Consider the following 15,860-nt stretch of genomic DNA (forward strand, 5'->3'; position numbering starts at 1 on the left):
TGAGACAGAATTCTGACATGTAGTCCAGGCTAACCTTGAACTAGTTAACTTGCTGTCTCAGCTTTCCAAGTGCTGGCCCTGCCGTGGCTAGCACAGTTCCTCACTTCCTTGATGCAGCACCCCAGGGCCCTAAGGCTTAGGGATGGAGGAATCTCCCATAAGCCTCTCCAACCACATCTGCTGAACATCTCACCTAGGTATGCGCCTCTGGGACCATGCGCACTCCCTCAGAAGGATCACCCACCCCAAGATCTGACTGGGCTGGCCTCATGTGAAGAAAAAACCCAAGAATCCCTCACTGGTGGCCTCAGGGTCCCTCAGTGGGGAGTTGGAGGGGCTGCATTTCCACCTATCATAGAGTGTCCAGATATGCAGGCCTAGAAGCAGACAGAAGGCTCCCCAAGCCAATCTGTGCCTGGAGAAGATCAAAGTTAAAGACTGTGGAGCCACAAATGCCTGCCATTTGATGTTGCTACACAGCCTGGGGCTCCTAAGGAACTGTCCACACCCATGGGAACATCTGGGGACTTAATGGGGCTGATGGGGGGTGGGGGGTCAGGAGGGAGGGTCTGGTCTTTCTCCTGTTGTCCCAGGGCTGCCAGACTCTCCCCTGCAGTCCCAGGCTCTATCCGGCCATTTCAGTTTAGTCCACAAACAATGGTGCCCTCTCTGTCCTGCGCCTGGGTGGGAAGAAGCTGGCTGGTGCCCATCTCTCCTGTGTCAGCTGCTGAGCACCGTGCTTAGCCTGCACAGCACCGAGTCTTGTTGGCTCTTCACCCCAGCGTGACTTATACAGTGGCATGCAGAAGAGCCGCACATGCTCAGAAGAGAAGTCATTTGATCTTGAGAGCCCCACTCCATTGTTTTTAAGATTCACTGCCTTCCTCAATTTCCCCAGGAACCCAAAGGGGAGGGCAGCTCCCATGGGAAGGAAACCAGCATGTATCTTGTTGCCTAGAGAGCCTAGGCAACCACAACCCCCATCATACCATCATATCGTCACATCGTATGGTGGTCACTCTAAGAAAGGAGCATCCTGGGAGCTCTCTGGCTGGCCAGCAGTCTGCACCAGTGAGCTAGCTACAGGCTCAGTGAGAGATGCTACCTCAAAGGAAAGGGCAGAACAGGACAAGGCTCCTCTGGCACCCTGCAACACACACACACACACACACACACACACACACACACACACACACACACACACACTGTGCACCCTGCAACACACACACACACACACACACACACACACACACAGAGAGAGAAAGACCAAGGCAGATGGACACATTTTCTGACCCCAAGTCCAAGAGGTGGGTCACCACACAGCTGCACAAAGTCACCCCAGGATGACATCAGGCAGGAGGAAAACAGTCCATGCTGAGGGAGGGGAACCAGAAATAATGATTAGGGGGGAAAGAAAACAAACACTGGTAAGAAAAGAACAAGGCCAAGTTGAGATAAACACAGATTAGAAATGCAAATTACAGCACAAGGTGCCTTGGGAAACAGCGGGGCTGGGGCTGGAGCAAACAAGTCATAAAGTGAGAGGCAGGAAGCAGGAGGGGCCAGGCAGAGAGAGAAATACTAGCTCTGTGTGCTGAGGAGGGGTGGGGTGAGAGGGATACCTGTGACGTGGGAGTGTGGGAGTGCTGAGGGGGTGTGGGGGCGTGGAGCATGTAGGGAGATGTGGGGGCATGAGATGTATGTGAGAGGTTTATTACTGTGTGTGTGTGTGTGTGTGTGTATGTGCGCGCACGTGCGTGCGTGCGTGTGCGTGTGGTGTGGGTATGTGTGTGGTTTGTAGGATGTATGGAAGGTGTAGGAAGGACGTGGGGTACATATGTCAATTTGTATGTGTATGTATGGTGTCTGTGTGGGTGTATCTGTGTGTGTCTGTGTGTCTCTCTCTATATATGTGTCTGTGTGTCTCTCTGTGTGTGTGCGTGTTTCTCTGTGTGTATGTGTCTCTGTTTGTGAGTCTGTGTGTGTCTGTGTTTATGTGTCTGTGTGTGCCTGTGCATGTGTATCTGTGTGGGTGTCTCTGTATGTGTGTCTGTGTGTGCGTGTTTTTCTCTGTGTGTATGTGTCTCTGTATCTGTATGTGTGTGTCTGTGTGTGTCTCTGTGTGTGTCTGTGTCTCTGTGTGTGTGTCTGTGTTTATGTGTCTGTGTGTGCCTGTGCATGTGTATCTGTGTATGTGTCTCTGTATCTGTGTGTGTGTCTGTGTGTGTCTCTGTTTGTGTAGTTCAGAGAGCAGTTTTAGGCATTATTCCTTAAGAGCACTGCCCGTTTTGCTTTAGAGACTGGGTCTCTCAGTGATCTAAGGCTCACTGAATAGGCTAGGCTGGCTGGCCATAGCAGAGCATAAGGACTTGGACTGGAAGTGCATGGTTGCCAGGCCAGGAAATCTGGGAAGCAGCCTCCGTGTCCACAGAGCAGAGGAGAAACATCTGGCAGCCTGTGGGCAGGCTGAGCCCAGATGTGAGTTTGTGGGATTGACTGCTGTGTGCTGTACTGTCCTATGTCCTTGTACTGATTCATTCTCTTCAAAAGGAAAAAGGAATTGGAAAAAAAAAAAAGCAATGAGCATGCATTATGGATGAGAACGGAACCCTGAGAGTTCTGGAAATACAGCAGGGACAAGCTGCTAAAGGGAAAGCCTTGGCTCTTCCTGTCCGCAGGGAAGCAGGAGACACAACCCTGCATCTCCACTGTGGGAACAGGACCAATACCTTTGCAACTCTTCTGAGATCTGCCATGTGGTCAATAGCCCTTTGGCATCACTGCTGCCTCTGGCTAGTCTGCATAGACCTGTTAGGTCTCTTCATGAAGCTGCGGACTCCAGGGGTCCAGACTCCCACTGGCTTATAACACTGGCAAGCATGGGAGGTGGCCTGAGCTCAAGTCCATTGATGGGGATTGAGGATGGCAGGAGCCCAGCCCTTTGTCCTGACCTCTGTGTCTTTTGATTCTATTGTACAAAAAGGAGGTTACTGCACAACCCTGAGGCACCTGTAAGCAACAGCATGCTGCTGAGTCTGTGGTAGGGACATGTGACCAGTAGGTGGAGCCCTTGGTCTCACAATTCCAGTCCACTCCCTAGCTCAGAGACCAACTTCAACTCAGCCTCAGCCTTACCAGGCCAGCATGGCTTCTCTGGCTACTCGGATAGTATGAAAACACCCGCACGAGTCACAGGTACTGTCTGGGATTTTTTTTTTTTTTTTTTTGGTTTTGTTTTAAAAATACAGGGTCTCAGGGTCTCATGTATCCCAGGCTTGCCTCAAATTCACTATGTCACCAAGGATGACCTTGAACTTCACACACACACACACACACACACACACACACACACACACACACACACACGTCTGAGTGTTGGGATTACAGGCCTGTCTCTCCACACCTGGTTTATGTGGGCTGGGGATGGAACCCAGGGCTTCCTGCATGCCAGGCAAGCGCTCTACCCACTGAGCCACACCCAGCCCTGGGCCCGATTTTCTAAGCTTCCTTTTTAGTACTAGCATGCTGGAAGAGCCAAGGCTGCAGTTTACTGACTCCCTCCTAGTATATATCCTACAGATATGCCACTGCTGCCCTGACAAGTCCCACCAAGAGGCCTCTCATGAAGGCTTCCGATCTGGGAGGACACATGCTCTGGGCCTCAGTGTCAGCCAATCTGATGATATGTAATCCAGGGTGGCCCACAAACCCTGCCAGTGTACTTTCCATGGAAGCTGGGCTAGGGTGCATTGACCAGGAAAGTAAGGTGTGGGGCCACTCAGAAACAAATCTTTCCTCTCTGTGTTAAAGATGCTCTGGGGAATGCAGTGTGTGTGTGTGTGTGTGTGTGTGTGTGTGTGTGTGTGTGTGTGTGTATGTGTTGCACATGCTAGGTAATTAGTCTACCACTGAGCAGCTGGTGAGCCTTTTGTGGAGTGTCTGCTGTTGATTTAGTACTGACGATTGAACCTGGGTCCTCCCGGGTGCTAGGCAAGTGATCTATGCTAAGCCACTCCTTCACCTCACTGTGAGATCCTAAGCAGGAGGTCTACAGCTTACCCACACTCCACAACCCCTCAATGGGAGAGTCTAGGTCAGAGCTCTGTGAGATTTTTTACTTCCTATTTGGGACAGGGTCTGCATTAGCTGCCCAGGCTGGCCATGTAGTCACTATCTAGAACAGGCAAACCTTGAACTTGCAATCCTCCTGCCTCAGCCTCCTAAACAGCACCACCAGGCCTACCTAGGAAATTTCCCATTACAGCTTCCCAGGGTGGTTGGGAAAGAGGGATGGATCTGGAGCCAAGCCCAGGGAGGCTGCAGGGAACTTGATGTTAAGGGAGGGATAGTAACTAGGTCACACTTACAGTTGTGCCTGCTTTTCCGCTAGTTCTTTGGTCTTCTCCTAGAAAGGAAAAAAGTAAAATGAAAGCGAATGTGAGGAAGAGACTAGCAGCAGGACATACTCAAGCACAGCACCCCAGGCCTGCGGGACCGACAGGTCAGCGGGAGACAGACTTGCCACACGCTCCCTAAGTCCTATCCCTGGAACCCACTGGTGACAGAGCGGTGGGGTGCTGCTGCAAGGATCTCATGGCTGCAGGCAGCATGTACCCTCACTGCTGTGCCCTGACTGTGGCAACCACAGGGGTTGAAGGCTGCCTCAAGGGACAAGGGGAGCCACTACACCCTGAACTGTCTTTTCGAGTTTATTCAGTGTTAAAGGGATGCCTGCACCACTATTCTGAGCTATGGCAGTCAGACCTACTACTAGTGGGGACTTCCTTCTCTACAGCGCCCTCAAATCTGGCAGGGATGGTTTGTGTGTGTGGGCACATTATGACTTCTGCTTCTTCTAGCACTGAAGACATTACCAAAGCCAGCAGCCGGCAGAGAAACATATCTGCCAGCCCAGCACTGCCACTTGGGAGATGGGGGCCAGCCTGGGCTGTGAGACCCTGTCTCAGACAAACAAATATGCAAACAAAAATAATTAAAACAACCAACCAACCTTCTGAGCAGGCCTGGTTCTCTAGAGTAAGGATCCTTATCCCTTTTCTTCTGCTTCTTTTTTTGGGGGAGGGGGTGGTGGTGGGCATTTTTGGTTTTGTTTTGTTTTTGAGACTGGGACTTTCTATGTAACCCTGGCTGTGATAGAACTCACTATGTAGACCAGGCTGGCCTTGAAATCACGAAGATCTGCCTGCCTCTGCCTCTCAAAGCCAGGATTAAAGGTGTGTGCCACTATGCCTAGACCTACTTCCTTTTTAAATCTTTATTTATTTTTAGGTCTCTGTGTGTGCGTCTGCTTATCTGTATGTGCACCACATGTGTGCCCCTAGGAGACTTAGAAGAGGTCATCAGACCTCCAGAAACTGGAGTCCCAGGAAGTCGTGAGCTTTCTGATGTGAGTCCTCTACATGAGGAGCAAGTGCTCAGAAGCACTGAGCTATCTCTCCAACCCGAGAGCACCGAGCTCTAAAGACTACAATACATAAAAGGCCTATACTTTCCATCTTAGATGAGAGGAATTCCTCTTGTAGCAAAATTATACCCCCTAGTTAGTGGTTTCATAAATTTTTAATTTTCCCTAACTAATATCATTGAAAAGGTGTCAGATTTAACGAAATAAACAGAAAGGTGAAAAGAAAGAACTGATTCTATAGGTTGTCCTCTGACTTCCACACAAGCCATGGGACAGGCCACCATACACACACACACACACACACAACACACATACACACGCGCACGCGCGCACACACATTAAAGGCAAGGACAGAACCCACTCGTGAATACACATCATTCCATCAGCATGAAAAACATGGCAAGAGGTCACAGACACCTGAGCTCTGCTGTTCCCTCGCAGCTAGGCTTTCTACTCTCAAAAGCCTTTTCCACCAACTCAGGTGTCTTCTCATTTCTGTGGAACAACCCACACACACCCTATGACAGAAATGACACAGTTCCCATTCCACTCAACAACCAGCATGCTTGTTCATTCCTTCCTCTCTCTCTCTCTCTCTCTCTCTCTCTCTCTCTCTCTCTCTCTCTCTCTCTCTCTCTCTCCCCCTTATTTACTCATTTACATAGAGACAGGGCCTCTCACGAAGGCCAGAGCTCTGTTTCACTGAGACTGATCAGACCCTGGGATCCACTCCTCTCTGGCCCTGAATCCTGCGATTATAGAGATGGTGATGAGCAAAGTCAGGATACTTGGGGGTCTCTAACAGCTCTGAGCAACAGAGACCCTTTTGGTCCTCAGGAGTCAGGTCACCTTCAAGACAGGAGTCAGCAAGGCAGCTGAGACCTTGAGTCCCAGGCAGCCTGTTTCAATGCTTTTGTTTGCCCTGCCCAACAGGTGGCACTGCTGAGTTTTTGCTGGAAGATTGTGTGTGTGTGTGTGTGTGTGTGTGTGTGTGTGTGTGTGTGTGAGTGTGTGAGTGTGTGTATGTGTGTTTTCCGGGAGGGGACAGCCTGCAGTGGGTGAGGCCATGGACACTGCTAAGTATCCCATGAGATATAGGGGACTAGCACCATAATGAGGAATTCTGCATGCCCCCCACTTTACCCTACAAGTCTACTGACCCAGGCTGAGAAGCTCTGATATGGAGGGAGTGTGCCAACAGCTGACAGCTGACTGTCCTGCATCCTCCACCAAACTGACCTGGTAGAAACCACAGGGCATTGAGCCCGTTGGCAGTGGTCTAGCAGGCTCAGACTCACTCTGAAGGCTAAATGCTACACTGAGGCCTGCAGTGCCCCAACCTGGTGGCCTGCTGGGTAGAGAGGTATATGTGGAGAAGCCAGCCCTTTCCTCAGTCTGACATCATTGTGGGGACATCACAGTAGTAGCAGGCAGAGCCCAGTCATCTAGTAACACCTGGTAAAGACACCAGCCATCATACTCACGCACCCAGACAGTGTCTCGGACCCTTTTGGAGATCTTGAGCAGGAGATGCCTGAAGGTACCCGGCTGGAAGTGCATGGCGGAGTGCTGGATGCAGAGGCAGAGGAGGAAGGCAGGTGTCAGCTTGTGGTCGTCACCCCCAGGCTCAATCAGTGTCATGATCCTCTGCAGCAGTGTGTCCTCCACATCGGGCTCAAACTCCAGGAGCAGTGACCGCCGCCGGACCACAGCAGCAGGCAAGGAAGGGGCCCCACGGGCTCTGAGCACCGCACCACACATTCTACAGCTCTGTGGTGCCGCCCCAAGACGGGCGAGGGCACAAGCAGGCAGTGGCTGTGCCTGCCCAGGGTCCTTGAACAGCAGCAGGTAATAGAGACCCAGGGAGAGCAGGTCGCCATGTTGTAGCACCACAGGGTTCCTTCCCACTTCTGAGAAGTTGACTGACACCGAAGCCCCTGTGATGGGCTCCAGCACTAGCCTGGTCCCTGCCGGGCCACCCTCTGGGGACTGATGGCGGCGAATGGTACAGTGCAGGGGCAGGATGTCTGGGGCAGACAAGCTGATGCTGGGTTTGCTAGACGGTGTGCGCTGGCCCACTGTGTGCCGTTCCTTGCTGAGCACGTACACCAGGCTGTCCTAAAGAGCAGACAGGCAATTTAGAACAAGTATGACACTGGTCATGCCAGCACCAGCATAGCAGTGTCCCTGTTCCTGCAGCTGGCTACACACCCTAAAGTCACCAGTAACCCTTGACCTTGGTAACCCTCCCCTGGCTATTTCAGCCTGACCCAGAGGATGCAGCTTCCTTACACAGAAGCGACCTATCAAGGGGCGAGGGTCCAACAGCCACGAGCTAAGGGCTGCCAGACTCCCTCAAGTCTCCCCAGGAAGCAGAGCTGGCCCTGCTCCTCAGGTCTCAGCTCAGCATGGGGCTTCTCTTGAGACTGAGCCCAGGAGCCCTGATGGATGCTGTGATAGGCCCAGAGACCAGAGCAGGAATGGGCAAAGACAAAGACAAATGACAGTAGGCTGTCACCAAGGGCTGGCTCCTTGGGACCCAAATAAAGAAGTAGGGAGTGGCTCTGGGAACCGAGTCTACTGGGACAGGCCAATCATGCCTACACTTGGGAAGGAAGCTGAAGCAGAAGGATTGAGTTCATAGGACATGGTTAGTTTCATACCAGCCTGGGCTACATAGGAAGACATTGTTGCCAAAAGGAGATGGGAGAGAGGGAGAGGGAGAGGGAGGGGAGAGGAGCTCAGACAACACAGCTACCAAGTCACAATTAGTTCCCAATGTCACCTGGTCTCATACAACACACACACACACACACACACACACACACACACACACACACATACACACCTACTTCAAAGACCTGAGATACAAGCTGAGAAGTGGTCTGGCTCCAAGATCCAATGAGGGCTAAGGTCAGTGACAGCCCTGGTTTGGTGCCTGGACAGAGGACACAGGTAGCAGCAACCTTGTGCCCCACCTCCCACCTCCACAGCATCCTCCCAGCCTTAGAGGAGATCCCACAGCTGCCTCTGTTGGAGGAAGGATGAGGCCTGGGCTACTGGTAAGGGGCAGCAGTGCTGGGGACTGGGGTGGCTTACGTGCTGCTGGCTGTAGCCCTGCAACAGCAGCAGGTGCGGGCACTGGTACAGCGAGTAACGCATGGCCTCAGGGACGGGCTCCTCAGGCCTCTGAGCAGCCTCAGGTAGCGATGGTGCTGGGCTTAGGCTGGTCTCGCTGACTGTACGGCGCAGCCTGGTCGGTGGGGAGCTTTGAGCAGCTTCAGAGGTGAGGGCTGGGGTTCCCTTGGCACGGATACGCTGTAGCCTCCGGGCTTGGGCGTTTATCCCTGGAAACAGAATGAGTGAAGGAAAGTGGTCAGAGATCTCATCACCTACTTCTCAGACTGCCAAACTTTGAGTCTCACTGAGTCACTTAGACACCTGTCATTATTCTGTCGGAAAAGGTCTGGAGGAGGCCTAAGACCTCTGGCCGATGTCTATGTCCTTTGAAAGTTTGGGTACTGCCCAGATGGTGAGAGAGCTCCCAAAGCCCGGCCCCAACAGGCAGTTACAAAGCAGGAGCCCAAATGTCCATTCCTTGTGGCTCAGAGGCAACCATCCTATACCTTAGCCTGCACCATGGATACCATCACCAAACCTATAAAACATGTCCCTGTCACAGCCTTGCTCAGATCTGATCATCATGTCAGCACAGAGCCCTGCCCCTGACCCACCTGCCCTGTCCTTCCAAGCCCAGGTATGTCAGAGTAAACTCACTGTGGGTAGGGTATTCTAGCTAGAAGTGATAAAGCCAGCCAGTAACTTCACAAGGCAGAACTGGTCAAGCCGACCTGCTGGTCTGCTTCAGCCACAGCATGGCTGACTTTCCAGCAGCCATCATGGACCTTGAGTAGACACATATACACACACACACACACACACATGAATACACATTTAGGCACAAGTGCACATAAATGTATATGCACTGAAATATACAAATGTGTAAAACCACATACAAATAGAAGTCCATGTAAAAATGTACACAAGTATACATGCACACACAAACACATATATGCATAAATGTAACACACAAACACAATAAAACATATATACTCATGCAGCCACAAGCACACATGCACATACATTCTGCATTTCACACTCCTATGTACAACACACAGGTACAGAAACATCAACACAAGAATATGTGCTCCCAGCCCCCCACACACAGACAGTCACATGCTGCTGGAGAATAGCACTACACTCCATGAGACAGACACTTTAAAGCCCTCATGCTTTCAAACACAGGAAATGTTCTCTAAAGTACCACTGCTGGGAAAGCTCCCAGCAGGATGGAGGGAGCCCTGGGGACCCAATCCAATGCTCCCAGCTGACCCTGGAGCTTTCTTCCCTGAGCCCTCTGCTGAGTCCCCGCCATGCAGCTTTGTCTCTGTCTGTAGCATCCTTTCTTCCAGCCATTACAAACGGAACTAGACAAAAGCCAGAGGGAGGCCAGGAATGGCTGCTATGCGCACCTTACCGGGAGCTGGTGGCTGAGCTCTAAGCTCTGCCCTTCCGTGCACAAGGCTGCCTGCGCATCTGCAGCCCGTGGGGGGCCGGGGCTGCAGGATGGGGGCTGGCCAGCCGCAGTGCCAGGCTATGAGGCTGCTCTGCCTGCTGCAGAGCCCATCTGGCCAGCACAGCAAGAGAGAGGTGCCCAGCAGGTAAGGCACTCTGCCCTGCCTTGCCCTGCCCTGCCCCCAATCTGTAAAGAATGCCAGCTCCTCAGCTTGGCCTCATTGAACAACCACGGGGCCAGACCTGAAAGACGAAAACACGGTACAAAATGATGCTCTCCTACAAATTCTTCTCCAAATCCAGGGCTGGGTGGTGGAGAGGAGGGATTCCCTGGGGATATCCCAGAAGTTCTGGCATTGCAGAAAGCAGCACAGCTGAAGGGGCCCCTCCTCTTTTGTTTCCCAGGGCTCCCAGAAGGCCCCAAGGTTCTATGTCAGGCCATAGTTGACTGAAATCCTTTCGCTTTGAGAAACGACAGCTTTATCCTGTCAGATGCGCCCCCTTCCTAGTCCAGGCCTGTCTAACCTGGTTGTCACCATTGATGCCAATGCAGGGGCTTCTCTCCTCCCACCAGGTCCCGTTCCTTGGTTCTGGCTAGGCTCGCTGTCCAGGCTTTTGCTCTGAGTAGCAGTGGTTGGATATGTATGCAGTGTCACCAGTAAGCACACTGAATAGGAAAGGCTGTGTAGTAGCCACAGCAGCAGCTTACACGACGGACACCAGCCAAGCCACGTGTGCACAGGGCCAACAGTAATCTCACGCCTCCCTCCCTCCTCCTCTGTCACTTGCTATGAGGGGCATACAACTTGCATCAGCCTGCCCAAAGAGGGGCTCCGGCTCAGTTGCAGACACTGCAGATGATACTGCAGATACAGCAGGAAGAGCCGCTAGCAGGAGAGACATGTGGCCCAATACCACAGGCTTAAGTTTACAAGTCCTGTGATGCCCCTGGTTTGTGGAGAAGCGCACACAGAAAAGGCCTCAGTGAATGGACTCACAGCATGGCTGAGCTCACAGGTGGGAGGGAAATGAATGCTGTGATGGACATGCTGGGTTTAATATGAAGTCTTGTGGACGACATGTGATACGAGTCATATCTTTTTTTAAAAACATTTATTAATTATATGTAAGCACACTGAAGCCATCTTCAGACACCCCAGAAGAGGGCATCAGATCTCATTACGGATGGTTATGAGCCATCATGTGATTGCTGGGATTTGAACTCACAACCTTCAGAAGAGCAGTCAGCGCTCTTAACCACTGAGCCATCTCTCCAGCCCCACGAGTCATATCTTTATTTATTTACTTATGCATTGTAGTAGGGCGATGTTTATGTGTGTGTGCATGTGCAGTGAGCAGGAACATGGAGAACAAGGGTCTGATTCTGTGAAGCAAGTTCTCTCCTTCGTGTGGGTCCCAGAGATCCAACTCAGGCCATCAGGCTCGGCAGCAAGGCCACCTCACTGGCCATACAGAGTTTTTTGAAGAGTCTCTCACTTGCCAAATAGGCTAGGCAGTTTGGCTAGGAAATCCCAGGGATCCTCCTGTCCCTGCCTTCCCAGCACTGGGGTGACAGGTGTATGCCACCTGGCTTTTTTTTTTAAAGGGGAGGGGGCTCTGAGGATCAAACTTAGGTCCCTGTGCTTGGAAGGCAAGCACTTTACTGACTGGATTGGCTCCTCAGCCCCCGTCTTGTTTTGTTCTGAGGACAGTTACAAAATCCTCCTGACTGCCTCCGCAGTACTGGGATTGCACATCCATACCACTATGCCTGGCTTTATTTATCTTTAGGAATTCTAAACAAACATGGCACCTCTGGGAGGCAGGTACCCAGGAGTCAGTTAAACATAGGTTTTTCTTTTTAGTTTTTGGTTTTCTGAGACAGGGTCTTCCTTCCAGGCCAGCCTGGAACTCTTAGTTCTCCTGCCTTAGTCTCCTGAAGACTGGTATTACAGGCCTGTGCACCATGCCTGGTTGCTTTTCTTCACTCTTAAAAGCTTTTCTTCAAGCAGACATCATAGAATTCTGACTGCTTTGAAGCACCTCGCTTGCATGGGACTTTCTGATATGTCCCCTCCTCAAGATAAGGCCACAGAGAGCAAGGGCCCAAACCACTCCGAGGGTCAGGGAGACCAGTTTTGAGGACCTTCCAGTCCCTGAATTCTTAGAAACAGAGCAGTGGTCACAGCACCAATACATGAACGTCATCACCTATATATCAACTCAAGTCCACCCCTGACCAATGACCTCCCATGTGGCCTCTGGACTGAAGGCCAGCAGAGGCCAGCAGGCTAGCACCTCTCGTAAGTCAATCCTGAAGCTGTGGAGGACACAGTCCAGCATCATGGCTGGACATACCCTGCAGCTGCTGAGGGGCTCAGACCTGATGTCACATGACCTAGGAGGAGCTCGGGGAGTTGGCAGTCAAATGGGCATATGTCTGAGGGTCATACGCAGCTGTCTTGGTCAAAAACAAGGTCACTTCAGGTGCCCCCTATACTCAACCAGGGACTTTGCCAATGTGAGGGGAACCTTAGATGAAGCCCCATTTCCCACATCCACTTTAGACAAGTCAGCTGGCAAGAGGTGGCTCAAAGCCTTTCAGAACATGGCAGTTTTAGATGGAAAACTATTCACTGCATGTAAAGATGTCAGGCCTTGCCATGTGAGAGTGAGGATGGAAAAGGACAGCCCCCTCTTCCCTTCCCCTGCTGCAGGGATGGTCCCAGCCAAGGCTCTCGTCTCCTGGAGGAACATCGCACCTCCCACTCTGCTGTGGCTGGGTCCCTTGCAATCAGAAGCTCTGACTCAGAAGATCTCAGCAACACCCGTGTATCAGCCACTGCCATGTCTGACCAAAGACAGCTGTCCCCAAGCCTGACAATCTGAGTGTGATCCCCAGGAACCATGAAGTGGAATGGGAGAAGCCATTCCCACATGTTGTCCTTTGACCTCGACATGTATGCCAAGGTATGTGCATGAGTGGGAACACACACAAACACACACAAACAGAGAACAAACAAACAAAGAAATGTAAAGACTATTTTTCAGCTGGCTATGGTAGCTGAAATCCCAGCACTCAGGAGGCAGAGGGCAAGCAGATCTCTGTGGGTTCAAGGTTAGCCTGGTCTACAGAGTGTTCCAGGCCAGGCATGACCACATGAGACTCTTAGCTCACACAAAGAAAAGCCCACTCCCTCAAGTTCATGCTCAGGGTCCTGTGCTGTCCACAGACACTTCCACCGTCCAGCTGACAGACACTCGAGTTCTTGGTGTGTCCCTTCAGGGCACTCAGAGACCCCGACCTGGCTTTGCTAATCCACAGCTTCTCAGATGAATACAAGCCAGTGTCCCACAAGCGTGTGTGTGTATGTGTGTGTGTGTGTGTGTGTGTGTGTGTGTGTGTGTGTGTGAGTACACGTGTCCAGGGGACATCTCCCAGAGGAAACAGCTGGGCAGGCAGCTGGGACTAGGAGGAAACAATGTCTTTAGCACTGGAACTCAGGGTGCCAAGTACAGCTGGGGACAGCAATGTGGGGACCAGAGTCCTTCCAAGAGATGATTCCAAGATGCTAACCTGGCCGCCTATGGGCCTTCTTTTCCATGGCTGGTCTTCTCCCTCTCCACAGAAAGCAGCTGCTAATGTGTGGAGCAGGGGCAGGACATCACTGACAAGAGCTGGTCACTGTCATCAGAGCTGCCATCATGGGTCAGCTCTGGCTTCAGAAGGCCCTGGAAAGCACAACACAGCTCTTCCTGAACGTCACTTGCTTCCATCGTTCAGTCAGTCTGTGGGGCTCTCCCCCCTGGTCCTGTTTGTTCACCCTTCCCTGGCTCTATGGTTAGAAACAGTACAACCAGGAAGTACTTCAATGTTCCCTGCCCAACACCCTGGACTCAGATGAGGCTGATGTGTGGTGCCTCGTTCCTGTGGGGTGGGGTGGGAAGGGATGGGGTTTCTAACATGAGGAGGGGGTTGTTTGCACCAACTATAGACACACTTGAGTAAGCCACAGCTGCGATGGTCCTTGGGTCTGACTCATCTATGAGGAGTCTCCTTGACGATGGAGTACCCTTACTTGAGCTCTATCACTCAAGCTAACGGCGCCTGATACAGAAACAGCATTCAAAGCCAACACCAAACTCTTTCCAGCCACGAGTGGCAGTGCATGCTTGCAACCCAAGCACTCAGGAGGCTGAGGCAGGAAGGCTGTGAGTTCATGGTCAGCCTGGGCTACATAGCAAGACTCTTTTCTTTAAAAAAAAAAAAAAAAAAGTGAAAAATCAGGTGTGGTGACACACATCTTTAATCCCTCCCATAACTTAAGGGACAAAAGCAGATGGGTTTCTGTGAGTTCAAGGCCAACCTCATCTTCACAATGAGACTTTGAGTGACCCAGGGATGTGGCTAGCATGCAGGAAGCTCTGGGTTCCATCCCCAGCACTGAGCAGGTAGAAGCAAGGGGCTCAGAAGTTCAAGGTCAGCCTCAGCTGTGGGAGCTCACAGCAGCTTGAGAGCAACACGCTGCCTCAAAGTAAAACCTCTAGCTTTTTTTTTAAAGACCTACTTAGGAGTAAGTGATAAGAACCTCCTCAAACCGTGGTCAGCCTCTCTCTAGGTAATGAATCCACTTTAAATTTGTCTCCCTCCAGCCCAGACAGCATCTCACTATGTAGCTCTGACTGACTAGAACTCATTAGGGGAAACCTGTACAGAAAAGGTACGCTGTGGAGCTAGAAAGATGGCTTTATGGCTCAGAGCTATAAAGTGCTGAGTCTTCTAGCACAGCAGCAAACACTTTTTATGGTTGAGCCATCTCTCTACAACCCCTCTTTCTTTGATTAAAGATTTATTTACTTAGTGCATATGAGTGTTTTGCCTGCATGAATGTCTGTGCTCCACATGTAAGCCTGGTAGAACATAGGTTTTCTGACCTAGAGGTCAGAAGACATCATTGTATCCCCTTAAGCTGAAGTTATAGAAGACTGCAAGCCACCTGTGGATGCTGAGAGCTGAACTCAGGCCCTCTGCAAGAGTGACAGGTACTCTTGACCACTGAGCCATTTCAACAGTCCCCACCGGTCTTTCTTTCTTTCTCTCTCTCTTTCTTTCTTTCTTTCTTTCTTTCTTTCTTTCTTTCTTTCTTTCTTTCTTTTTTGTTTTTATTCTGCATGTGTGTGTGTTTTAAAGTGCATGCATTTACAAGCACCAGATGCATGCCTGGTGGCTGCAGAGTCAGAAGAAGGCAGAGAAGAAGGTATGAGATCCCCTGGGGCTGGAGTAACAGATGGTTATGGCTCCTTGTGGGAGCTAGGAACTGAACCCAGGTCATCTGGAAGAGCAGCTGATGCGCTAACCACTGAGTTATGTCTCTGCACCTCTCCCCTCACACCCCCATCAGTCCCATTTCTTAAGGTGTAAGAAACTGAAGTACATTAAAGACTGGTCGACATCATTAGTCAGCTGAGAAATGGGAAATAAAGTGAAGGTTACAACAAAGACCACCGAGGCTGGGGAGATGGCTCAGTGGGTACAGCCCTTGTGCTGCACCAGGACTTGAATTCAAGCCCCAGAACTCATGGGAAAAGGCAAAAAAGAAAACAACAACAACAACAAAACCAAGCCAGGTATAGTGGCACACACTTTTAATCCCAGCATTCAGGAGGCAAAGGAAGCCAGAGCTCTGTGAGTTCAAGGTCAGCCTGGTCTACAGGGCAAACAGTGCTACATAGTGAGACCTGTCTCAAAACAAAACAAAAACCAAACCAAACAAACACCAAAGAAAGCAATGAATGGTGATTCATTCTAGGGGAGCAGGGGGGGGGGGGCGGCGAGGTCAGGAGGGTCTCTGCCACTTGC

At 51.2% G+C, this 15,860-nt stretch overlaps 1 protein-coding gene and 1 long non-coding RNA gene across 18 annotated transcripts in view; one reads left to right on the forward strand and one right to left on the reverse strand.

Moving 5' to 3' along the window:
* Positions 1-15,860, reverse strand: part of Radil (Ras association and DIL domains) — a 67,304-nt gene that overhangs the window by 15,751 nt on the left and 35,693 nt on the right. For 9 of the 16 annotated variants that reach the window (XR_377158.4, XR_377156.4, XR_003955637.1 and 6 more), the window contains exons 3-5: positions 8,525-8,772; positions 6,914-7,543; positions 4,368-4,405 (exon numbers count right to left, since the gene is read on the reverse strand). Coding sequence is in view for 10 of the 16 variants with exons in the window: in XM_006504685.4 (XP_006504748.1) it covers positions 4,368-4,405; positions 6,914-7,543; positions 8,525-8,772 (916 nt within the window). In the remaining 6 variants the exon portion in view is untranslated. Of the gene's footprint in view, positions 1-4,367; positions 4,406-6,913; positions 7,544-8,524; positions 8,773-9,957; positions 10,187-10,243; positions 10,446-10,525; positions 10,723-15,860 lie in introns of those variants that run through there. The other 7 variants (XM_030254447.1, XM_030254444.1, XM_030254445.1 and 4 more) reach the window with 6 other exon arrangements.
* Positions 1,226-14,232, forward strand: Gm38732. 2 transcript variants are annotated; one of them, XR_003955823.1, is made up of 3 exons: positions 1,226-3,195; positions 12,718-12,970; positions 13,630-14,232. It is a non-coding gene; the product is annotated as a predicted gene, 38732 (long non-coding RNA). The 2 variants fall into 2 exon arrangements; XR_868662.2 differs by lacking the exon at positions 1,226-3,195 and adding an exon at positions 10,060-10,146.

This window comes from Mus musculus, chromosome 5, assembly GCF_000001635.26.
Source record: "Mus musculus strain C57BL/6J chromosome 5, GRCm38.p6 C57BL/6J".
Lineage (NCBI taxonomy): Eukaryota > Metazoa > Chordata > Mammalia > Rodentia > Muridae > Mus > Mus musculus.